Raw genomic sequence first — 25,436 nt, forward strand, 5'->3', positions numbered from 1 at the left:
CTCCACACCTCTGCTTGACAGTATTTAGACTGATGGTTCACGTGAAATGAATTGGATGGTATTTTTTAAAAATCAGCCAAAAACTGCATTACAAGACAGTCATGACAGTGTCATCCTCATACATCAAGAGGAGCTTTCCTCACCTTTTTCTGGTTAAGGTTAAGGCATGGCAATGTTAGCTAAACAAATCTGCATGTGCAACTTCAGTCTTTAGTTAAAACCAACAATAATCTTGTACGTTATTGCTGATCTGATTGCAGCTTCCACTAATTTTTAAGCATGCACTTCTTCTCTCACTGTTTTGTTTTTATTTTTGTTTTAGGGAAACGTGCATACTTTTTCCATAAAGATCAGTCATTCCTTCACAAGCCTGATCAATGTTAGAGGTTCTGCAATCATAAGTATGTAGGGCTATTATTGGAAATAAGGCTTGGTTGATTTTCAGTTTCACTATATCTGACATAAATCTCAAACTAGAAGCAATTTTCATTTAGTTTAGTCACATTTTTTTGATTTAGTGAAGTGGGGCATAGCTGGAAGAAAGGGCATAGTTAATGTTGAAAGCATTCAAATAACAATAAGAGTAAGCTTGAGTCCAAGGATTTAAACTAAGCCGTCAATCAGTCAATAAGTTCCTGCAGCTCTTCAGAGGGGACAAAACACAGGTGAAGACTCAGCTCAGTGCAGTTCAAAATATTCAAGCTGGAGCTTTAGGGCTAAGCATGGCTTTAACATTTGTCCATTTGCATGAAGGTATTGACAGCCTTGTTAATTCTAATAATATGGCTATGTGTTGTGCTTTCTGTGAAACACTACTGAACACACTTATTTTGGAGTCCCAGTGAGGATCTTGTCATACTTATGATTTGTTTCCTGCCAAATTTGGGAGCCTGTGTGTGTCTAAAAGAAAATGATGGAGATGACTGACTTTTTAAGTTGAGTATAGGATGGGGGATCAAAGCAGTTTGACCATGTCTTTGAGCAGAGTCATTCAGTGCCATGGTGCCTCCATTCCCTTTTTCCTCTAAAAAATTTAGCACAATGATTGTTTCTTGATTATGTTGGCTGGTCAAATTCACTGGTATACTGTTAAAATTGTTCTCCCAGACGTGCAAGAGGTGAGTAATGACTGTAGGGTCACAGCAATAGATAAATAGAAAATGAGTTGTCAAAGGGAAAGGACCTGCAAAACCTGGTATTGAATCTCCCAATATAAATTTGTTTCTCACTTCCCTGATACATAAGAAGGAACATTTGCCTTTCATAGAAAGTGGATTTTTATAAACAAATAATAATATTTCAGAATGGAATTTGAGCTGATTCTTAGCTCCCTTCTATTTTGCAAGGTTTGAGACTCCTCTACATTTATTAGTTTTAGGCTCAATCCCTGCCATTCCGCAGTTTTCCTCCCGCAGTGTGGGATTGCTGCTCGATCCCGGCATCTTTCTGGAGGGAAGCCCATTGCTCAGTGTCACAGCCTCCTCTCCTGGCCGGCTGGAGGGGTAGCATCAGACTCCCCGAGCTGGAAATGTCAGCTTGCCTTTCCAGCCACTGAAACAGAACGGGATGAGAGATGGGGAACAGGGGAACGTTTGTTATTGTTGGCTGCATTTCATGTGAGGCAAAGCTGAAAGCTCAGGGCTGCTGCTCAGTATTAGATATTCACCCTTCACAGTCAGAAATGGGTTCAGGAATTCTGCATTGATTTTGACACTGAACTGGAGATAAACAATAATTCTGCAATATTCTCCCAGGAATAAACTGAATCACAGATTTATTTATTTTTTTTGTTAGTCACTAAAGGAAAGACCTAAATATGCTGATGATGGGGCAGCAATTCTTTAGAAGAAGCAATACATCTGCTCCCTTAGACACTTCCTGTTTCATCCATTCCCCCCAACAACACAGGGAAAACAACTACCCTAAAACTATCCAAAATGTGAACTTAAGATGGAATTGCTCACCTGGCACTGCTGAGTTCTTAAAAATTCTAGTGCTGATTTGCCAGTGTGCTGGTGTTCCAGCTAGGGATTTTTGAGGAGCAAAACCAGAACTCCATTCATGCCAAAGGGGAGCAAAATCATCAGCCATCACTTTTTACAACTGTCCTGTAATTTTCTCTTTGTTTGTTGTTACTGTCCAGTAACACCAAGACTATGAAAATGCAGAAATATGTGGCATTTCTCTCATTAGCAGTTCAAACTGATACTTTTCAATCAGCTCTCCTTGCATGTCCTTTTGTTTTGGGGTGTGGGAAGAAACCCACAGTTAACTAAAAGCCACAGAGTTTTCATGGTAACAAATGAATATAACTCCAGCATATCCTTTTCCTTCTCTGTTACCTCTGTGTTTATTTTTTTATTAATAATTGTTCTGTCCTTCTGCCCTGGCATATAAAAATAATTTGCCCAAGTGATTACTTGATTTTTGAACGTGGCCCTGTGCATTTGTGCCTCTTTTTGAACACATTTTTAGAGAGAACCCCAGTGCTCTGTTTATTTAATGCTGTCCAGAAGGTTTCAATAAGCCACTGGAAAGGATTGTTGTTTGCTGTTTTCAGTGTCAGGGTATAATGACCAGAGTATGTATTGCAAATGTATTTATTTAAAAAAGCATGGTCTGAAAATGCTTTTAGGATTATCTGTTTCTACAGCCTTGGGCAGCTATTAATGCCAGCTAAAATCTCTTCCTGTTTATCACTAAGAAAAATTATCTTAGTTAATTTTATCTGCCTTATATTTTTGATTCAAAATCTCTTAAATGTGTTTAATGTTATGATCATTTAGAGCCTTGGACCTTTAGGATTTTTTTCAATAAATTTTAATTAATCAAGGCATATTATCTTGATTTTTTTTTTTCAAATGTGTCCTCCCTAAATTTATATATGCAATATAGAAAAACCAAATGGGCAATAGAAATGTTTATTTTTCTTGTAAACCATAGTATCAAAATTAGTAAATTACATTAATGATAACCAATACTAGCAAAAGTATAGAAGTAAAGGCCAAATTCTCATAGTTGTATTTCATACAAGGCTGTGGGGGAGATGAGTGCAAGGTATTAAAGATGATGATTGAATAGGTGGTGAATGAGACAAAACATCACTGCAGGCCACCAGCTGCTCTTGAACTGGCTGTCATTGAGGCCAGACTGTGGCTCTGTTCCTGCTTCAGGCTCATGTCCCCTGCCTGTCCCTCAGCTGCAGCAAGTATTCAGCATTACTGGGCCTCTTCACTGTGAGCATTTTTCTTTTTTGATATCACCTCTTATTTTGCTTTCACTGAGGAGCATTTATAGTGAACCATTTATGAAACTTAAGTGTTGGACTGTGTTTTTCCAGGATGAGTTTTTGGTAGATTATTTTGAATCTGAGCACCAGCACAGACTTCTATGGGTATAGGTATTGTAGGAGAGATTCCTTTGGCTAAGGCAAGACCTGCTGCTGTCCCAGTTAGGAATATTATCTGTGACAGACTGTAGCAACACACACACACCCCTACATACTCAAGCACACATTCCCTTAAAAGGAAATTAAGCAGGAACAATCAGCATAGGAGCAACATCTCTGTGGAGCAGTTCATGTTCTCAAATCCTGTTGATGTCTCTGCTAACCCTGCTGCATGGCCTGATCAGCATGAACCAGAGGCCAGGAAAGCAGTGCATAACTTCTATAACTTCAAGTGCACTCATAGAAAACAGAATGGTGTGGTTGAGAATCATTGTGTCTTTATAATAATGGCTTTTATGGTTGTACATGATCTAAAATTACTCTTTCTTTAAAGATTTCTTAATTATCCTAGAAATTAATGGACAATATTGCCTTAATATAAAACTATTGCTGTGGGGTTGACTAGACTCATTTGTTTATTTCTTCATTTCAACTAAAACCTAGTTTAAAAAAATGCCTGAGTTGGTTTTGTTTCCCTTTTTTGAAACAATGCATTTGTTTGTTGAAAATCTTCCCTGAAAGTTTGAATGCTCTGGCCCCAATCTATTTATTGCTAGTTTATGGCTATGTTTACAGCATTAATTGCAGATATGTTATTTTTTTGCATGTGTTCTATGATTGCTCTTTTCTTTTGTTTTCTTTTCTTGGCCTGCATGTTTGCTACTACAGGAACCTGCTTGGGAAATGAATGGCAACAGAACAACCCTCAGCCCTCTAACTAACACGGCGACTGGGCCTTTGGGTAGTGTTTTAGCAACCAATGGAACATTTTCAGGCTACCTCAACCAGCAAGAGATCAGCCTTTCAAATAGCTCTTCCTACCTACAGACTACCACAGTTAGATCTTCCATGTCCTCTCAGTGTGTGACTCCTGACATTTCACCTGCCAAGAGCGCTGTAGGTTCCGAAGCAAGCCCTGCTGGGGCTGGTGGCAGTAGCCCTGCCCGCCAGCTGAGCCCTGCAAGGCAGTATAACAACCCCATTGGCCTTTACTCGGCAGAGACCCTGAGGGAAATGGCTGAGATGCATAAATTGAGTCTCAACCGAAGGGCTTCGGAAGGTGGACTCCCTAGAGGGTAGGTAACATGGTAACATCTTTGATTATTTCAATAAGTATTGAATGTAATGGTGCTTACCTCATTGTGCATTTGTCTGGCAATCATGATTAAGGTCTGGATCAATCATTAAATTTTCCAGTAGCCCCCAAAACATACCCACATTGCCATTAAAGAACAATGGTTGTTGGTGTCTGAAGTGCAGCATGGATTGGCAATGGTCAGCAGAGCAGGAGGGGGAACACTAGGACTGAAGTAACTATAATCATCTCAGGGTCATGGCACTCTGCAGTTCTAACTAATGCATGGAGTCTCAGAGAACAAAGTACTGCTGTCAGACATCAGAGCAGCTGCTATAAACCACACCTGATCTTTGGTACTTTGCTAAAGAGAGATGGCTTTGACTAGCAAATCTGACATGCTCGGCCACTGGAGTGTCCTGCTGTAATTCCTGCCTTAATGTGTTGGCTTTCCTATGCAAAAAGAGTCAGGACTGCAATATTTGGAATCCTCTGGTTTGAAGAATGTCTTGCATCTGTTAGCTTTAATGTTAACTTTGCTGTAACAAGGCCTGATCTCCAGATACTGCCCACATAGTTTGATCCCATGCTGTCAAGGTTTTCCATATTCCTGTATTGCAGGTCATCTTTTTTATTAGTAGGTTTGTGAAGTGAGGAGCTGGAACTACAGTACATGAGAAAAAGCAGTAAGAAACAGGTTTTCCTAATTTTTTTTAGGAAAAAAAGGTCTGATAACAATGCACATCTTCAAGTACTTTATATCCCTTTGCAGAAGCTCTTTGCAAAAGTAAAACCAAGAGGTTTAAAGTTGTAGCAAAGTAGGGATATTTCATCCTGTTCAGAGAGCATATACACCTGTTCCAGATGATTCAAGCGGTTTTAGATGATTCACTGCCATCTCTTGAGCACTCAACATGAACAAACCTAATTAACTTATCTGAGAAAATTCTATCCTCCTTTCTCATACTGGATAATTAAGTAAAGCAATTACCATTTAAAAGAAAATAATTTCAGTTAGTAAGCAAGGTCAGCAAAATAAACCTCAGAATACTTCTCTCTTAATTTACAGTTGTCTGGAGAACACCAATTCTTGTCTTATTTCAATATACAGAATTTCCTGGGAGTATATCTTGTTGTCTTTTTCTCCACTATATTCATAACTCTCCTTAATACCTGCAGGGGTGAGGGTAAAGGGGCTGAATTTTGGATGTGTTGACAGCATTGTGACTGTTATCAGAATTACAACACAGCTGCATCCATCACTCACCAAAGTCAATGTCAGCCTTTCTGTTCAGTTTGAATCAAATTTTAGGGAGCTGCTATGTGCCTTTACCATCTGTAACACTGATGAAAAAACAAGAAAATAAAAAATCCTTTTCCTGCAGTGCAGGAACATTCTGAAAAGATGAGAGAGCCCAGAAGCACTAAATAAATGTGTCTTGTCAGGTAACTTCTCTGAGATTTAGAGAACTGTACATCTCTGTTGACATGCAGAGAAAATTCAGAGCTCAATAGTGCTATCATTCCCACTCCCACTTGACTGTTATCCATGAAGTAAAAAGTATCTTGCCTCCTGCTCTGTGAAGAAAAAACATGGAACCTGTAACTGTAAGAGGTTGATAGAAGAAAAACATGTAACCTGTAACTGTCACCACTGACTTGGTGGCCTCCATGATAATCTCAATCTCATGGTGAATGTATGTGAATAAGGAAGCACTGTGAGCACTGCAAAATCAGCTCTGGCCTTTATTGGGAACATCCTTACCACGTAATACAACATGGTTTTATGATATTGTGGTGCTCAGAAACTGAATTCATTGTGCTTTCACACACATGCACTTATCTGTATGGTAAAAGCCGTGAGACAGTTCAGGCATGAGGAGTGATCTGAAGGTATGTTTCAGTTCTGTGCCCTTTTCACCAAATGATTTAAACTTAATTGTGTGAATTGCTGTTACAGGTTTAGCTAAACCCTTTGGAAAATCCTATCAAGAAGCTGAAATTAATTTTGAGATTTATTCCTTGATCTGTGAAGAATAACAAAGCATCTGTTGTCTGATAACACTTTACATTAAAGCTTTATCGCTCTGACCCAAGGTGAAAAATAAGATAGGCTGTTGGGAGTGTGGAACGTGATGTGCTGAAAGCTCTGGAGTGTATGAATAAATATGAACAGTGAGTCATAGTTTGTAACATGTGCGTCCCTTTCATTCCAGCCTAAGTTATTTTTCACATTGTAGGTCAAGGGCAGTAAATACCTGTCCCACAAGTACGTGCCAGGTGGCTTGGATTACTGGCCTCTTACTGTGTGACCTCTGTGAGCAGCAATTGAGTGTCCCAGACATGTCCCTATATAGAATCAAACTAAAATAATGTGTGGCTCTGAACTGGGAAGAATTTTCTCATGACATCCTAAACATAAGGAGAAGCAAAGCTTTACTGTTTTTGAAAGAAGGTATAGCAGCCTCTTCATATCTCAAAAGTCTTTACTGAGACATGACAGCTGAGCTGTTCTTAGTGTGTGCACATAACATTTCTTTTCTTTGGACATACTTTTATATTCCTTTAATTAAAGTGTATTTTAGGGGGTTGGTAGTTCTGCCTTGAAAATGTTATTTTAGATGTACAGTAGAAGCCTGGGTGAGTCTAAAAATGAAGCCATTACACTTGGTTTTGTTGCAAATGAGTGCCCAACTGTCCCACATACACCTAAAATGGATATAGGAGATATATATGGATATAGTCTCTGTAAGAGACTGCTATATTTGGCTTAATGTAGGGTTTATAAAGCTAGAAGAGTATTTTCAAATTGGAGCGTCTGACCAGTAGCTGCAGAGGGTGATGTGTGATTGCTTTGCCATGGAAATGCAGAAGTGCAAAGCCTTTATTGCAGCTTTGGCTCATTAGGGTGCTTTTGGTCATGAAAAGTGCTGTTGGATGAGCCAAGGTGAAAGGATCATATGTAGGAAGAAGCAGTAATATCAAAGGGTTCTGCAAGGAAAAAGCAGGAGGAGCCTAATGTCACTCTTAACAGTGTAATTTTCCTGTCCAGTATTTTGTATCAGTCCCAGATAGAGAAATATCACAGCAGCAAACCGGAATCCTCAGTGCTCAGTTCTGTTAACAACATTCCATGCAGCCAAGTAAGAAGAAAAGCTTTTTAACTGACCCTGGATCTCTTCTTCTTTATTTTGCACAAAATATGATTAATTTCAACTAAGTAAACAGCAGAATGTGGGTAATCTAAGCTTCAGGGGAAAAAAAAAAAAAGTTAAAATCACAGCCCATTGCTGCTATTTTTGTGACCACCATGAAGAGTTATTGGCAAGAGCACTGTAGAGCACACTCTGCTCTGCACTCCCAGCTTTATCCTGTGTTATCTGGCAAGCACCATCACTGGTTTATGCAGAGATGCAGGAATGGAGTGTGAACATACCTTTTTTCAATACTGTACACATCCCAGATGGAATAAAGTATCCTGATATGGATATCCCTAAAAACATGTAATGTAGGGCTTGCTTCATTTCATGTGGAGTACATTAGGAATGACTATTCCAAAGTTTATTGACTTACACCCCTCTTGGCATAATATAGATGCAGTCATATCTAGGCAAATGCTTTGTTATATACAAAGGCATTTTCTTTAGTTTTGGGTTTAAAACATTTACCAATATATTCTTTGGATCTTATCCAGTATGCAAAAGACTTAAGAATCAGTCTTGCAAAACCAGTTGAGGGTGGCCTGAGAAGAAGAGACTTCATCCCTGAATATTCAGTATCTAAGAGAAAAATATAGTATCTACCACTCATTTGCTATTTTCAGATGAGGATATACTCTGAAAAATCCTCCTTTCCCCCTCTGCTCCCTCCTCCCTTCACTTTGGTAGTAATAGTTTTGAGGATGCACAGCAATGCAATCATGTTCGAGGGCCAGCCAAAATGCCATGGTACCCCACTAAGTCCTGGTGGATCAGCTATAATCCCTGCATTTTTTCCTTTCTTATTCATGTTGGGTTTTTTAGGCATACATTTACTTTTCGTTCTTATTTGTAGATGGTCTGAGAAGAGCTGTAGTAATCTTTTGTAAATACCTTTTGCCCTTTGCAGTCTACAGACTATTGACTCTTCTTTTTTCCCGTGTGGTTGGTTTTGATGTTGTTTGTTCTCTTTCTCTTCTTCCAGGTGATAACCAACACCGCTGCCAAGTCAGTATCACCTCTGTGTAGTGCCAGATATTTGTGTGACGCCGTGTGTGTGTGTGAAGATGTGTTTTCTGGGGTAGCATGATCCCCTGTGTTCCTGCTGTGTCTGCTTGTATTTTTTTAAATGTCTGCTTGGTGTGGCAGGCGCCCTGTGCTGCCCCTGCTGTCCAGCAGTGCTCCCGCTTGGCATTTCTTGGTGATGCTCTAATGCTGTGAATGGAGCCGCCACCTCAGCCTGCCCAGGTCTTTTAAAAGCCTTTCAGGTGGTTTTGCTTCTAAGGAAAGGTTTAAGTCCCCTTGAACCTTTAAGTCATCTTCATGCCTTCAGAGTTTGGAGAGCGTTATTTGGTGTGTTATTAGTAAAGTACTTCTAGCTTCAGTATTTAATTAATTTTTTAAGTCTGTTAAAATTCAAATTTAGATTGAAGTCAGATACTGATATGGGGAAAAAATCTACAAAGTAATTTACCTTGATAAATATATTTCCCCAAAAAATAAATAACTATTGTTTTGAAAATGTGATTGATCTGCTTTATTTAGGAGAATTCAGAGAGTCCTCAGTTTTGTCCTTTAGTTTTCTCGGGGCAGAGGATTGTCTCTAAATTCTTGCTTTTTGCCTCTGACTTGAGTGTTGTCCATAAATTGCTGGAGACTCGGTTAAATTGAGTATAAAATAAATAATTCTAGTAGCTAAATGTCAGATTTAAACTGACAGTACAAAGTGAGAAGTAGTAGAATCCATAAAGTTGAAATAATATTTAATGCATATAGTTTACACTGATCTGGCATTCTCTGTTGATTGCAGTGAGGTGTGGGTGTGATGATGTAACTCCTTTGGAGTGAAAACCCTAGCCAGTTTACATTAATAATTATTCTGACAGGATTGTCTTAGAAAGCAGAAGTCACTTTAGAGGGGTGTTTATTATCTTGCTTGTTTTGGGATTTATTTTTCCTGATCCTTTTCTAGCTTAGGAGAAAGATCCCATTCATTTTGCAGAGGTGCTGTCTGTGCAGCCTTACCTCTGCCACTTTGTCCTAGAGCCCAGCTACCCTTACAAGCACTAACATCTTCTGTTTGCTTCCAGAGTTAGAAAGAGCTCAGCAGTTGGCAAGCTGTACTTTTTTACTATTATTTTTATGGGAATCCTGTTAACTTCAGTGAAAGTTTTGACTTGGTGTATGTAACGTGACTAAAACCTCTTGAAAGACATCACTAAAGCTGTTTAAAGCCTAAATGACTCCTGCTGCTACCACGAGGGAAGTGTAGGTTTTTCTGACATTAGTAGCTTTGATTTCTGTAACTGACTGTGGAAACCAATTGCTTAGAACATTATTTTTTAAAGGTGGCATATTTAACCTCTGTCCTTTCCTTCACACAATCTTCTCAGATCTTGGGTTTAGAATCTCTTCAGTACTTCCAACAGTGTGAAAGAAAGAGAACACTAAATTCAAGATCTTGAGGACCTGTGTGTTTGTAATTATCGTGTGATTATTTAGGGTATTACAAAGAAAAGAGATATTGTTGAAGTCAGGCATGTGCATGCTCAGTACAGCAACCTGCACATCACTCCTCAGGAGATGATGTCAGCATAATAATACAATTGTCACAGTTGATGAATAGTTAAGGGAGGTGTATTTTAGATGTGAGAATGTCTTGGTAAAAAGATAATTTTCACTTTTTGAATGCATAATGCCACTTCCCAGTTCCCTCCCTTAAAATGTTGGCATGTGCAACTGAAGGCTGTGGCTGTAATGCAGCATGTGCACCTGTGTGTTTCTGCTCCTTGTGCATGTGGTGTCCATGTTCTATCAAGGATTTGCAATGATATGTGACTGTCTGTCTCTCTGTCCATCCTCAGTCAGGGCATCCCACCAAACCAAAGGCTGAAAACAGAGCAGGATCCCCTGGCTGGCTTCAGAGGTGGCACAGCACCTGTCATCATCTTCACATAATTAAGTCAGATGGCTGCCAGCCTTACTTGATTTTGCCTTTTCCATCATGCTGGGTTGAGGGTTCAGTTTAAACTCTCACCCTCTGGGGCTACCCATTGTTAACAGGCACACTGTTGTGTGTGTAAAAAGAACAATATTAGCCAATGAACTTACAGTCTAATGCCTTAAACTGAAAAGGAAAATTGTTCCAATCAAATGGAATTAAATGCTTCAGCATTTCTTCTGCAGGGGGAGAAATATCCATTTCCAGCTTTTGGGTTCAGTTCTGAATGAAACATTTATGAAATATCTGTTATTTCACAAAGGACAGAATTCCCAGTTTTGTCCAGTTTGGTGAGTGTATGGAATCTCTCCTGCAAGAAAACCAGCTGCTCTTTGGCTGCAGTCTGACATCAAACTGACTCATTCTAGTGCCATGGGAGCTTCACTTAGCTGCCTTTTGGGGCTCAGTCTGTCAAATACAAAATCTTCCTTGTAAATGGAAATCACTGGAAACTAAGGCTGCAACTCTTCCAACTGCACGTGTACTGTGGGTTGCAATGTTGCATATTTTGATCTGGGACTAAGCATTTATCATGTCATAGCAGCACTTCAGGTTGGCTGTACAGAGATTTGGAGAAGATTTAGTCTTTGTGAGGAAAGCCTTAAAGATTAAAAGGTGCAAGTACTAAATTTCACTGTGATTAATAACACAGACAGGAAGTACTGAAACCTTCTAAATAATAGAGGACCTGATATCTTTTCACTTCACTGTACTTTCTAGACCTTTGTAAGACCCTTCTGAAAACACAAATGGACACAAAACCAAGTGGGAATTCTCTGCTCTGTGCATGCAAATAGACATGTGCATGTTTGTGTACACTTAAATGTATACATGCTTGTAACAACAGAATTTTAGTATGTGTAAATATCACTCAAATGCTTTAGGGTTTTTTGTGTAATTTTAATACAGTGACAACTATTTCACTTTTTTTTTTTCCTTTTTATACATCGTAAGCCAACCCAAAAATGACATCCATTAGCACAGCCATCTTTTTGCTGTGGCTTGGTACTCCTGTTATCCTCTCTTCTCTGATGAGAAGCTTTGGTGGTGAGATGCCATGAACAGATGTGCACACTCCTCTCTCGGTGGTGCTTCCCTCACTTAACCTCACGCCTCTCTCCTTTCTTCCCCTCCCTTCCCCCGTGGAACCTCACTCTTGCATAACCCAGCACGGACTTCACGGAGCGTTTCAACCCCAATGTCCTGAAGGACTCTGCCCTGTCTACCCACAAACCCATTGAGGTGAAGGGCCTTGGCGGCAAGGCCACCATAATTCACGCGCAGTATAACACCCCGATCAGCATGTACTCCCAGGATGCTATCATGGATGCAATTGCAGGCCAGGCACAAGCCCAGGGTGGAGAATTTGCTGGGTAAGGTTATTTCCTTCTGTGGAATGCTCTTTTCTCTGCATGGTACTTGTAACATCCCTACCTGCATGACACATTTGCTCTTCCTGGAGTCTTTCCTTTTTTTCCTGGGGTATATTGCACATGAAAAATGCGTATCGACCCTAGGCAGTGTCCAAAAGCACTTCCATGTTTTGAAATTAAAAGGATGGATCACTAGAAAATCATAGCATGGCTCATTGTTGGAAGGGACCCTAAAGATCAGCTAGTTCCAGCCCCCCTACCATGGTCAGGAGTACCTTAATTTAGCCCAGCTTTTTTGGTATTCCTCCTAGAGCTGGTAAACCCCACAAACATCTGTCTAATACTCTGTATATGATACTGGGTGGCTTTTTATTCCTGACAACCATAATTTATAATAGTCACAGTTATAAGAAAGGACAAGAAAAGGGGGATGGAATTTTTATTGAGACATGAAGAATGCAAAATATTTATTTAGCACTGGCTACTGTTTTATTCTTCAGAATGGAGTGTTTTGCTGTATTTTCCCTATCCCCAGTCTACATATAGTACATGTGTTTTACACAGACCCTTTGGACTATGGCAAAATCCACTGATCTTTAATAACTCTGCTTTTCCAATGCATGTTTCTGGAAATCTTATCTGATTAACTTCTCCAGAGTTGTAATAACTTTACTGAAGCAATAAATGTAGCCAGGTTTCTCTCTTGCTGGGTGTGCTTCTATCCAAAATAGAAATTACCTTCCTTTGATGTGACACCTAAATACAGGTGTAGCAACACACTTCAGTGTAGTTTCTTTTTCATATGTTAGCTGCAGGCTTAGTCAAAATGTGGATGGTTTATGTATTTGCTTGTGCTCCCTTTTGCTGTCCATTTTTCTCTCTTTTTTATAATTATTTTTCTTTTCTGCTAACTTTTTGCACCAATATCATTGTTCATCACAGCTCTCCCTCATGATGGATCACAAGCACTACCTTTATCTGGCTTTGGCCATGATTCAGTGAATCTCCACAGGTGCTGAGTAGGCTCATATTTCCAATTAGTGAAGTACATAGAAGTTAATTTGTGTTCTTTATGAGGGTTCACATCCCTCATAGGCATGGATTATAGGAGGCGTTTTATGATACATTGGCACTTTCTATTAAATGCTGTAGCATTATATGATGCAAATAGTAATGTTTAAAAAATGATGTATTTAAATAATGAGATGATTATAAAGTTAATGCTGAATATGTGGATCCTTTTCATTTTATAAGTTTCCTTTAGTTTCCTCTGTGATGTTCTGAACTTTAATTTGCAGTGGAAACCAAGATGTTCTTTAGCTTGCTTTATCAATCAAGTCCAAGTTAAGATTATGATTAATGCAGAAGTATTTGTATGAGACGTTTTTAATCTAAAAGAAGACCAAATTGTATACTGATTCATTTTGTCTCAATTATCAGCCTATAATTTGGTCTTGGTTCTTAATTAATAATCTTAGTTCTTTTCATTTGTCCACAAGTTTCTATAGGGTGGTAAGCACACTCAGACTGCACATCTAAAGGACAGACAGCAGCTGGAAACAGTTTATTTATTTTATCAATGAGGAAGGACAGAGAGGCCTAAGATAAGAATTCATTTTCTAGTTTGACCATTTGAAATCAGTGATGGTGTAACTTTATGAGATCAGAGTCAGGCTCTTGTCACTTAGAAATACACCACACCTACTGGATCACAATGGAAAACAAAGGGAAGGACAGGATTATTCATACTAAGACTCCATGCTAAGACTGAAACTTAAAGGTAGAAACTTTTGAATGCCCTGACTTTATGTATTTTCCTGCTCTTTGTTTTTCTGTTTTAATGGATCTTTCCAAACCAAGATCCAAGAGTTAGGTGGCTGCAGTAAAACCATGTGGACAGTGCATTTTGAGTACCTTTCTGTCAAACCACTTCTAAATTCCATTACGCAGTTTTAGCCAAGTTCACAAGTTGTATAAAGACACAAATCCAGCACCTTTATTGGGAATAAGATCTGGCAGTTGAAGTAGCAGAATCAATGATGTGATTGTACAAACTAAGGTCTTGTGTGTCCTCTCCAATAAGCCAACTTGGTTGACTGTTTACCAGTCTGCATGAAATTTTGTTTGTTGGATTGTAGGGTTTTTACCTCTTAGAGCTTTTTTTAAAATAGCTGGAACCAGTCTAATACCTGATGTCACAATATTTTGTTGTATGCCTACATCAGAGGTAGAACACTGCGGTGTTCTTAAGTTTTTACTTAATATCTACTGAAATTATATCTGCATAATGACTCCAGGGAGTGATACATGTGGTAAACCATAGTTTATAATGAATTCCAAAATAGAAAATTCCATTGCTGCTTATTCAGAGAGGTTTGACTGTCATCAAAGCTTGTTTTAATGTTAAGAATGTGTGACTTAAATGATGATAAGAAAATAGAAAATATTTTTTATTGATTCCTACTAGAATACCTTAGGCTCTAGAATAAAAATCTCCAACAGCTCTAATCCATTTGGGAAGAGGGGTTTTTTTTCAGTAGCATCAATTTAAAGTAATATGCTTAAAGATGCATGATATTTCTGCACATCGACACCCAGATGGAAAGAAATTAAATTACAAAGAGGTATAACAGAGGTATTAACATGGTTATGTGCATCTTTAGGCTGTCTGTAAGAATCAACTGTCACATTTAGGTTTATGAAATGCTCATAATCAGCGATGTGCTCTATTTTACACTTCCATGCTGAGTGGCTCATATGTCCTAGTTACTCATCCACAATATAATTTTTTTTTTTAAAAAAGAAAAAGGCCTGCTGAATTAAAGGCAGAGTTGGAAATACTCCAATGTATTTCATTAATTTAGTTCAATTTATATGAGCATGTTTCACTCTGCTGGGGAGGTTAATTCACCAAGCTCCATTTCCTGCCTTAATCATCTACCATAAGGATATTAATGTCATATTAATGCCACACATTGCTGCTGTGAAATTTGTGGTCCGGCCTCCAGCTGTAGGTTTTAACAATGCTTGAGATTATAGTATATCTTCACATAAACCTTTGAACTGATTTTTTGTTCGTTGGTCATAATATAAGAAAGAATTTGAGCTAAAGGATTTACACAGAGGAATTTGAACTGTCTGTGGCTGGCATGCTGCTGCTGTCACAGTGGTCTGTGGTTGAAATCAGCACTGTATATCCAGGGGTTTGTTATCCACTCTAGAACAGTGTTCAGCTGGGAAATTTGCTGTCCCATACAGCAGGTTTTTAGAATTCCACAAGATTAAGAAGTCAGCGTGGGGATATAAAGTTAACTGTTGGCCCACATCAGGCAGTCACTTCTGGTATTCAGACAGGAGCAGGTTCTGGGTGTGAAAACAGGTCACCTTTTGGGGAACATAAACATGACAGAACTTTCAGCACAGCCAAGTGTCAGAAGTAGCAGAACAGTCCCGAGGGTGTTGTTGTGACTTACTGTTGGTATTACAGAGAATCAATTTCCGTGTAAAGACTATTCCTTTAGAAGGCAGGAGAAGGCAGAACTCACTGCTGCACTTTCTTTCCTGCCTCAGCAAGCCCTTCAGCCATGTGTGATGGGTCAGAAGAGAAGGACTACTGCTCTCTCTGCCCTCCTCCACCTAAAGAAGGCTATGGCACCACTTTGTCCATTGCTGCACACAGGAGCAGCACTAATGGAAGCCACTGATGGCACAGCCTTCCCAAAATAAGCAAGTCTGCATTCTGCCTTCTGTACTTGCTAGCATTTGGATATTGTAAGGCTTGTGGTCTAGGAAACATGAGCTAAAAAAGGAGCTGGAAAATGCTGCTTCCTCCTACAGGCCATCTTTCACACTGAGAGATGTTTTTTACATAGCTTGTATGTTTTGTGGCAGAGCTTAAACTGAAGAGTCAAGTTTTTCTCCAAATTCACCTTTCTAAGCTGTGTTCCACCCCGGAGCTGCTTGTGCTGAAACACACAAAAAACTTATCTGGGTTTTGTACTTTGGTGGCTCCTCAAGACAGTGAGAAGTTTGCATATATGAGGGTTATGAAGAACATAAATACATGTTATTATGTGTAAATCCACTGAAGCAGTGCTGAAGAAGAAGAGTGTGTCAGCTAGGAAATACTGATATTTAAAGCTACCTGGTAACATTTTTCATCCCACTGTATGTAGGATATCAGACATACTTCCTGACTTTTTCAAATCACAACTTCTCTGTGGATTTTCTCTGCACAGTGGCATCTTATAGAGCCCTCACTTGGAGCCTGAACCAGGGAAGCAACTGTTGGACCAAATGGCTGTTAACTTTTAGCAGAACTGTTTCTCAGTTTTCATGAAGTTGAGCTTGCTGCTTGCAAAGCTCTTTATGGAATAGCATAAAGCTGTTACAATAAATCACTTGCTTCAAAAATAGACCTTGTATTTAGAGCAGCCATGGAGCCAAGTTGCTCCAAGCACACATCATCCCCTCACTGTGTATTTCTGCAGCTCTGTTAATAGTTAATTTTAATTCTGCTCTGTTGAAGTTATTTTCACTGGGAAAAAAAAAGCTATTAAGTTACTAAGCCTGTTTCTAGCCTGCATCATAAATCAGAGAGAGGTTACCTCACTTGTGCTACAGACCTGTGTAGCTTTGATTTTCGGTGTGCACAACTGGATATATCACTTTGCAAGATGATTAAGCATGTTGTAAGACCCTGAGATACATTCTGTCATTAAAGATTTCAGATACTACTTATATATGTAAGTCTGGAGTGCAAGACTTAAGACTTCCTGTGCTTCAAATGTTTAGTAGACGATGAATCCAGACTATGGCAGATGGAAGTTTAATTCAGTTTGAAAAAGAATCGTCTCTCGAAAAAGCTATAAAAGCCTACCACATTATTTTGATAATGAAATACGGGTTCATTTCTAATTACAACCTTAAGGTACACTAGCCCAACACTGTAATTTAAAGAAAACATAAAACAGTACCTGCACAAAGTCGTTTTTATAAGAAATAATATGGAACAAAAATGGTCAGAGAAATAAATGTTTTTGCCTGGCCTGCTCTCCTTTATCACCACATATTATTCTGACCACTGTATGCTGGTGTGCCTGCATTGGCTGAGGAATCATGAACAGGTATTTCCAAGCAGATTTGAATAACAAGTCCTTTCAGAGACAGAATGAGCCATAACATAAAACTGATCTATGTATCTTTTTAAGAAGTCATCGTCCCAAAGCCATGTTGGGGATGGCTGGGAGAGAAACTGAGACCAGAGAGCTGCTTCCAACGTTTCCCTTTCTGAATTGCAGCACCCTGCCTCTAAAGGATCCTCATGTGGACAGTGCCTCTCCAGTGTACCAGGCTGTGCTCAAAACTCAGAACAAGCCAGAGGATGACAGCGAGGACTGGAGCCGCCGCTCGGCCAACCTGCAGTCCAAGTCCTTCCGCATCCTGGCCCAGATGACTGGAACCGAGTACAGTAAGTGAAGGACAGAGCATCCCCCTCATCCTGAGCTTGGATTCACAGCTTTCCTCCCTGCCCTGCTGTTGGCCACTGATACTCAGGGAAAGACTCATGTCCCCAGGCTCATGTAGTTGTCAGCAAGGGTGAAGATCCTGGATGTAACTTGAGGGAAATCAAAGTGAACGGTCTCACCTTATGCTTTATGAAGAATACTCTTTGATCTGCCAGGGGTCTCACCATGAAAGTGTAACAGATGATACAGTAAACAAGCATTTGGGACCCCACAGTTATTCCTACTTACAAATCGAGTCTCTACAGTGCAATCTTTGGTTTTCCTGTGACATAGATGTACGGAGCTGTCCGTTCTTTAGACAAAAATGACAAACAAGTCATGTGTCCTGTAACAGTCTTTTACAGAAGTGACTTCTGGAAGTCAGAAAAAATCATAGATTGTATGGAAGCTATGGCTCTATGAGCCCTGTTACCTAAACCTAGATCTGATATGAACATCACAGAGTTTTAACTTTGTTGCTTATTGCCTCTGGAAATGTTTTTATGGCTACCCAGTACTAAGCTCCCAGGTGGTTTCTGATGTAGAGAGAAGGAAGGTCGGGGCCTTTTCCCACATCAGGGGGAAATACTAAATATTTCCTTCCCCCGTTAATGTGCTGCTGCTGTCTCTCCTGCTTTGTACAAGACAGCAGGACCTCTCTGTAGAGTCATTGCCTACAGCTGTGAAACATTGCTGATAATGAATGGGAAAGTAGTTTAATAGCTACCTTCCTCCTAACATCCTCCTCCTGTCCCTAGGGAACCGCTCCTCTTCATGATGTTCTTAAAAATTCCACTGCTGCAAAGTCAGTGTGAATGCACCTTTACTTAGGCTTTTGATAAGTTTCTAAAGAGTTTTAAATAGTATAAAGCCAATTCCTTTCTTTCTACTTTATAACTGAAACATTTTTTCTACAGTGCAAGATCCAGATGAAGAAGCCCTGAGGAGGTCAAGGTAGGCAACTCCCTGTGAAAAATACAGCTTTCTCCTTCCTGATAACTCAATAATGTTTAAAAATGGCATTAATATGAATGTCCTTTATTATATTTTTGTCATAAAATATCCTAACACATTTACTTAAAAATCACTAAAATTAAAATGCTGTCATTGAGAGGCATTTGACTGAGAAGGATAACAAATCAGCATGTTTTTAGGAAAAGCAGTGCAAAATTCCTGAAGTGTGTGTTCAAATCTGAAAGCTCTCTGCTCATGCAACTTTCCTGTACTTTACTGGGTGTGTGAATGTGATGAGTTCCAAGCCTTGTGTAACTACTTGATTGTGTAAGTGGATAAAAATATATAATGTTGTGACAGCACTGAAATTTGTGAGCAATTTATTTGGATGACCCTCTGATTGACATTTCATTCTCCTTAAATGATACAGTAAAGGAGTTGATTCCTCTCAATGCATAATCATTAGCTTATGTTTTGTTTGGAATAAATATGACCTAAATTTGTAGAATATGGAAGCACAGGACTGCTTTTGCTAATGAATAAATGTATTTGTTTCATATGATGTATCAAAAACACTGAAAAAGTGGATGTGTTCACAGATATAATATGGAATTAAAGATTTATCATCATCCTGTATAGCCAGGAAATAGATGTAGTAAAGATTCTTATGTTGAGCTTAAAACCTGCAGTTGAATCAGGAGCATTCTGCATGCTATCCTTAGTTTCTGTTTCTGTTTGCATACTTCAAATCCCTGTTTCACTTGAGCTGCTCTAAGCCGCCAGCTGGGTTTGTGATGTGTTTGCTACTCAATCCACTTCTTCTTTTCCTGTTTTATATTTTACTGCCCTGTGGGTCCTTTAAAGGTTCTGAGCTTTTGATCACAGTGCAGGTTACAGATGTTGAATCAGTGAGGAAGATTTCTGCTGTCTTCCCTGTGAGAATGCAGGAATGCTTTCAGTTGGTGTTTGCTATAAACCCTCCACTGCAGTTCACCCGAGTTCATGGCTGGGTGCCCAAACATCAGGCTTGACATTACAGCCCCCAGGGATTAATTCTTCCCTCAAATGTGCAAGCCTAATTCTCATTACATGTATTGTGCATTATCTGTTGTGATGTAATAGCACACGTCCAAATCCTTATTATGGTGGGATTTAAAGCATTGTGCCCCATTCATATCTGAGAGTAATACGTGGTTTTAAAGAAATAATCTCTCTAGGTGTAATCTGTGGCTTTGGAAAATACAAAATAGTGGAAACTTTACATGGTTGGTATGAGATATGTTGACAATAATTATCTGATAACACATCAACACGTGTAAATTGCGTATTCTATCCAGTAATATAACTTCAAGTACATGGCTATATCCACTGTGCTTTGCACATTTTCTGCAGTCTTTAGGCATCACTGTGTTATCCTTTTCTGGCCCAAGGATGCTTCTGGTTATGTTTAGGCACAGCTGAACACGTTTAAGGTGTGCATTGATAGTAGAGGCATAAGGGAGCATGTATACCTAGTTACACAGGGACAGTGCTGGTGTAAGCTGTGGGGCAAGGAGTGAAATGGGGTCTCCTTCCTACCCCACTGACAGTGCTGGCACCATCTGGGTGCTTGATACCCACCCCAAACCCTGGACACTCCACTGGGGATTTGGCAGCAGGGCCCTGGCTGTGCAGGCATCATCCATCCTTGTGGCCTCAGGCAGGCTGTGAGGAATCTCTCTCTGGTGTTTTCTCTGGTCTCTTTGTGTCAGCTCCTCAGTGTAGCCAGCAGGAATTGCATGGAATGGCCATCAGGTTTCTTCCAAACACTCAGGAGTGGGGGGAAGAAAGATGTAGCTTATTTTTGGCAGGACTGTTTTACATAAAAATAGTCACTTTTAGATTGGAGCTTCCAATTTCATGGCATGTGTTCAAAAAAATTTGGGAATTTCCAGGTGGCAGAATATTCCTATCAGTTAATATTGATGAGTGTGTTGTACGACTGTCCCTTGCTCATGCTACTGCTATTTTGAAGGCACACATAAAAGTATAACTTGCTCTGAAAACTTTTCATTGCTGGTGTGATGATTGTTGCAGAATATTTTCTGGAGATACGGGATCCATTGCAAGCCAGACTGATGTTTCTGAATACCTTTTCCTTGAATGGAGAGGTAATATCATGAAAGCAATAAGGGAGTTCTTTAATTACATCAGACCCACTGGAGCTGGTATATTCTGGTGTAGCTGGAAAAAAAATACCACCAGGAAGTTTCAGCTAGGAATACTTAATATCTCTTAATTTCCTAAAAGCATAAAAAATAGTTTGAGAAGTCATACATCAAGACCCCTTTAGAACTGTTACTTGCATGGCACTGTGTTATTAAGCACAAAAGATTTAGAAATATCAGTGAATTTGTTGGCATTTACTCTGTTTATAGTTTTGTGCTTTCCTCAGCCTGAGGAGTAAAACCAGCCCAGTCTGCTCCTTTCTGTTTGGCTGGTTTCACTCTCAAGTTCCACTGCATTAACACAATTAATTGTCTTGTGTTTTGAGTGTAAATAATGAGGAAAAAAATGACCTTGTTTGCAATGACTGCAAAAAAGTTTTGCAAATAACAAGAACATTTTATTTTTCATTTTGTTTGATATACTTCTCCTTGACTCTGCTATCATCTCACATCCTCCTTCTTCCCCTTTTTATGTACAAAAGCTGAATTTAAGCTAGAGAGCATCTAGAAAAGATTAAATCCTGAGAGGTGCTAAACATGGCTCAAGCACCCCAGTCTGCAGTTAGAGGTGGCAGAAGGTGGCCAATACTTCACAGGACTCTACTTTGAAAATCCCTTGTTCTGCTTTTGACACAAATATCTATGCAAATGTCAACACTAATACTCACTAATTCTGAGGAAGCTGTAGAAAAGTACTGCTGAAACCTGGGGTTGGTGATCCTTGCAGGAAGGACAGCAGGTTATAGATGGGCTGACCGAGGTGTTACAGAATGGAAAATATTTGCATTCACTTTGCACTTGTATGAGTTAATTTTCACTGACTCCTCAGTTGTGTGAGAGGGAGGGAAAAGCCAAGAGAAACTGCTGGGAGGAAAACAGTGGGGTTACACTGCATTTCTAGCAAAAGCAGCCCTGTAATACCAAGCACAAGTCAAAGAATAAGAAGTTATATCAAGTTACTTCTCAGAAATAAACCATTGAAAAACCTTCACACGTGGTCCAAAAAGCATCACCCAGCCTTTCACTACGCTGATTTGAAAGCTGAGGAAAAAAATCCAAATAAATTGCCATTTGCCCTAGTTGTAAGGCAGGGGAGTGGTAGCCACGGTCCCTAACCCCTTTCTTTCTCCCTCCTTTCTTTCTTCTGTGTATGTGTGTCTCTCTCTGTCTCTGTCTCTCTCTTTCCTCATGCCACAGGGAGAGGTTTGAAACGGAACGTAACAGCCCACGCTTTGCCAAATTGCGCAACTGGCATCACGGCCTGTCCGCGCAGCTCCTTAACGTTAAGAGCTAAAGGCCCCCAGTGAGAGGGCAGACACCAGAGAGCCACAGTCACACATTCACTGCTGGCCTCAGATAGAGCCTGAGCGTGCCAAAATTGCACTGCTAGGCACTAGGTTTCTGCTGTTAGCCATTCACTGTCACCACATGAAATCGTGACATGACCCACATCGTGTCCTTCGTGATAAAGTAGTTCAGCTTTTTATTTCTTCCTTTATTATCTCAAACTTCAGTGTACAGCCAAACATCACTATTGTAGTCTTTTGCATTTAATTCTGGAAGAAAATGAGAGGGGAGTTATTGATGGTATTTCTTTAGGAGGAAAAAGAATGAGATTTTCACAGAGTTTTACTGATGTGAAGATAATGAAGTAGGAGAAAGTTGAAAAGGAAAACTGATCGGCCTAGGCTTTGCTACATGTATAACACACTTAGTTTGCATAGTTGAATGATGCTGTTTGAAATAAGATATTAGCAATGTGAAGTTTTATTTCAATATATTATACTGGCAGAAGTCATTTACTGAAACCACTGCTGTAAGTTTTGTGTTGGAAACTTTCATTTATCATTATATAAAAGAGAGATAGTTGGGTTTGCTCAGGATCTGCAAGGAAATGACATTTTGCTAGAGGTGATTTAGGAGTGAGAAGAATATATCATACTGCTGGTGCACTGAAGCTTTTAAAAGCATCTTGTAAGTTTTAAGGAATATGTTGCCCATTCTGTATTGCTCTTGCTTTGACTCACATTTTTTCTGTATATAGCAGCATGCTTTATCTGAAATAAAAGGTTTTAAAGCTAAAATAATTATGTGCCTGTTTTACACAGTACTTTATTCTGTTTTAAAACAATAACTGCTTCAACTGATTATTGAAAGAAGGAGAACTTTTCTTTCCCAAATACAAAATTTGGTCAAAAAGCTTTCCTTTATTCGCTGTAATTATTATTGACCTTTAAGTTGTCTGAATTGGAATAAACCTGACAAAGCAGTTGAGTTAGGTACCTTTATCTGGTAGCAGTAATTCCAGTCAAAGGGATTAGAGCATGAGATCAGATTGAAACTATTACACCTTTTTCTGCTTCCAGATTTGTCTCAGCAGTCTGTACAGAGCCAAGTTCATTCAGACTCCCAAATTTTTTTCTGTGTTATAAAAATTAAAAAAAGCTACTGTTCATGGAGAATTTTCCCTGAATCAGCCAGATACTGAAGTATTTAAAGGGTTATCATAATCTATAAAACAACTAATTCCTCAGTATTACTTGAGAGTTCATAAGCACTAATTACTTTTAAAATGCATTTCACTTTTCTTGGCTAAATACCAGAGTGCTTCAGGACATGCTACTTAATTCACAACATACATTTATATTTTCCTTATGGGAACACAAACAGATTCTGATCACACCATCTTATTAGTATCCATGGTAAATCAGCATCCCTGCACAAAATAAGAACAACATTTTAACTTTTCCTGATTGTTGCCAGGAGCAGCCTTTGTTGAACCAAAGTGGTGGTGATTTTTTGTTTATGTATAGGAAATTTTGATAGAATTTAAAATATAAATAGACAACTAAGGTTTTTTCATCAACATAAAATGTACCTAAGTAAAAAAAATCTTCCAGGTCTAATTTTCAACCAAATTAGATGTTTTAATGAATAAATAGTAATACAGTCTCTTCATGGTAATAACACTTGTGTATCCTTAATGTTTTATGAATATAATACAGATACTACTTGTTTCCAAGAGTCGTAGTGCACATGGTAGAATGAAAATGTCTAGATTATATCTCGGTGTTTCCACTTAATGTTATTTTGAAAGTTATTTTCTAATAATAATTTTATCAGATATGAAATTAATGGAGATTTATTAAGGAATCCCTTCCCCTTAGCTCTGCTTCAGTGTTTTAATGATATAAATTCAGTGCATATAAACCATGTAATCATATAGGGCAATAGTTTTAATCCTTTTTTCTGTAGGATACAAAATGGAATCTAACTCTCCAAGCTTGTAGAATGTCAATTCTTTATACAGTTACAGGGGGGAAAAAATAGGAAAAAATCTTGACTGTCAGTAACTTTTAGAACTTCTGCAATGTTAAATACCTTTTGTGAAGGTGCTTTCATTAATCCCTACAGCAAGATTTTTACTACAACCTATTTCAACTGCTCAGTCCTGTCCCTTTTAAAAATTCTCACAAGTGACAGACTTTCTGTGTTAAAACTGCCAGTCAAGTATTTCTATGTCATTCCTTTCTTTATATTTAGACTAGTAATTCCTCAACTCTTACTCCTCAAAAATCTTCCTCTATGTTGTCATGGTGATCTTCAAGTCCAGAAAATGAATGTTATGGATTTTTTTTTTTTTTTTTTATGTGTAACTCTGAAGAGGCTTTTTTGCTTCCCAAGGAGGGGACAGACTTTGTAAGGCAGAAAAATTGGCCTGGATTTTTCACTCTACTGCATATTATTGCTAGTGACAGTAACAGACTTGGGCCTGATAAAAAAGCTTTAAAGCTTTGAAAAAAAGAGTAGCTTTGTTCTAGCAAAAGGGCAAGTCTGGCCTATTATATTTTAATATGTTCAGGCTTATCTCACTGTATGTGGCTTCTGAGTGACCAACCCCATCTTGCAGTGTTTCCTGAGTACTTGCAGAAGTCTGCTGTTTCACACAGGAAAATCAGTCACAATTAATGGCACTGAGGCTTAAAGTAGGTTTGTGATTGAGGACTCCATGAGTCATGTAATTCTCAAACCTGTGCTGATGATAGGCAGGTGTATCTATCCCATGCTGAATATATTTTGACCTGTGACTGCTCTGCTGAGCAGAGGACAATGGTTGGTGACAATACTGTCTTCTAAATAACCTCCATGCCAAAAATAAAACAAAACACAGGATGTGGATAGTCATATGCACCCCCTGCCCTTCCCAATATTGCCAGTAAAGCATAGTGTTATAAGCATTTAATGAAGACACAGCAAAGCTGATGCCAGTAGGAAATCAAAACCAAAAGGCCTTCCAGGTAAATCTGCTTGTCTGGTTATGGCACAGGGACATGCTCCTTTTCTGCTGTGGTACAAGGCTGTTTGACCTAAACTAACCTGTTTCCTGACTCCTGCTGCCCTGCCTTCTGCTCCAACAGCCCCCCTGAGCTCCTGCAGTGCCCAGTTTGCAGCAGAGGCACTGACTGCATGCAGTGTGTGCTGATGGGACGTGGCTGCAGTGTGGCTTTAGGAGAGCAGTGTGACAACTTGGCCTCCCTTCCTTTCATGCATGACAAAATGACAAAAAGGAGAAAGGTTCTGTGGCTCCTTCCCTTGCCTCCCTCTCCTCACGCCTGCCTGCACAGGAAGGACAGTATGTTTTTGCTAAGTAACACAGAGGTCACTTCATTGCAG

At 39.2% G+C, this 25,436-nt stretch overlaps 1 protein-coding gene across 2 annotated transcripts in view; it reads left to right on the forward strand.

The window, feature by feature from the left end:
• Positions 1 to 22,837, forward strand: part of LDB3 (LIM domain binding 3) — a 67,947-nt gene extending 45,110 nt beyond the window's left edge. The window contains exons 5-9 of one of the 2 annotated variants that reach the window (XM_083866209.1): positions 4,118 to 4,524; positions 11,891 to 12,094; positions 17,395 to 17,564; positions 18,519 to 18,555; positions 21,960 to 22,837. In XM_083866209.1, the coding sequence (XP_083722335.1) occupies positions 4,118 to 4,524; positions 11,891 to 12,094; positions 17,395 to 17,564; positions 18,519 to 18,555; positions 21,960 to 22,056 (915 nt within the window). In that variant the 3' untranslated portion in view covers positions 22,057 to 22,837. Of the gene's footprint in view, positions 1 to 4,117; positions 4,525 to 8,705; positions 8,729 to 11,890; positions 12,095 to 17,394; positions 17,565 to 18,518; positions 18,556 to 21,959 lie in introns of both variants that reach the window. The other variant, XM_083866208.1, reaches the window with a different exon arrangement.
• Positions 22,838 to 25,436: the final 2,599 nt, after the last annotated feature.

This window comes from Zosterops lateralis, assembly GCF_965231275.1.
Source record: "Zosterops lateralis genome assembly, chromosome: 8".
Classification (NCBI taxonomy): domain Eukaryota; kingdom Metazoa; phylum Chordata; class Aves; order Passeriformes; family Zosteropidae; genus Zosterops; species Zosterops lateralis.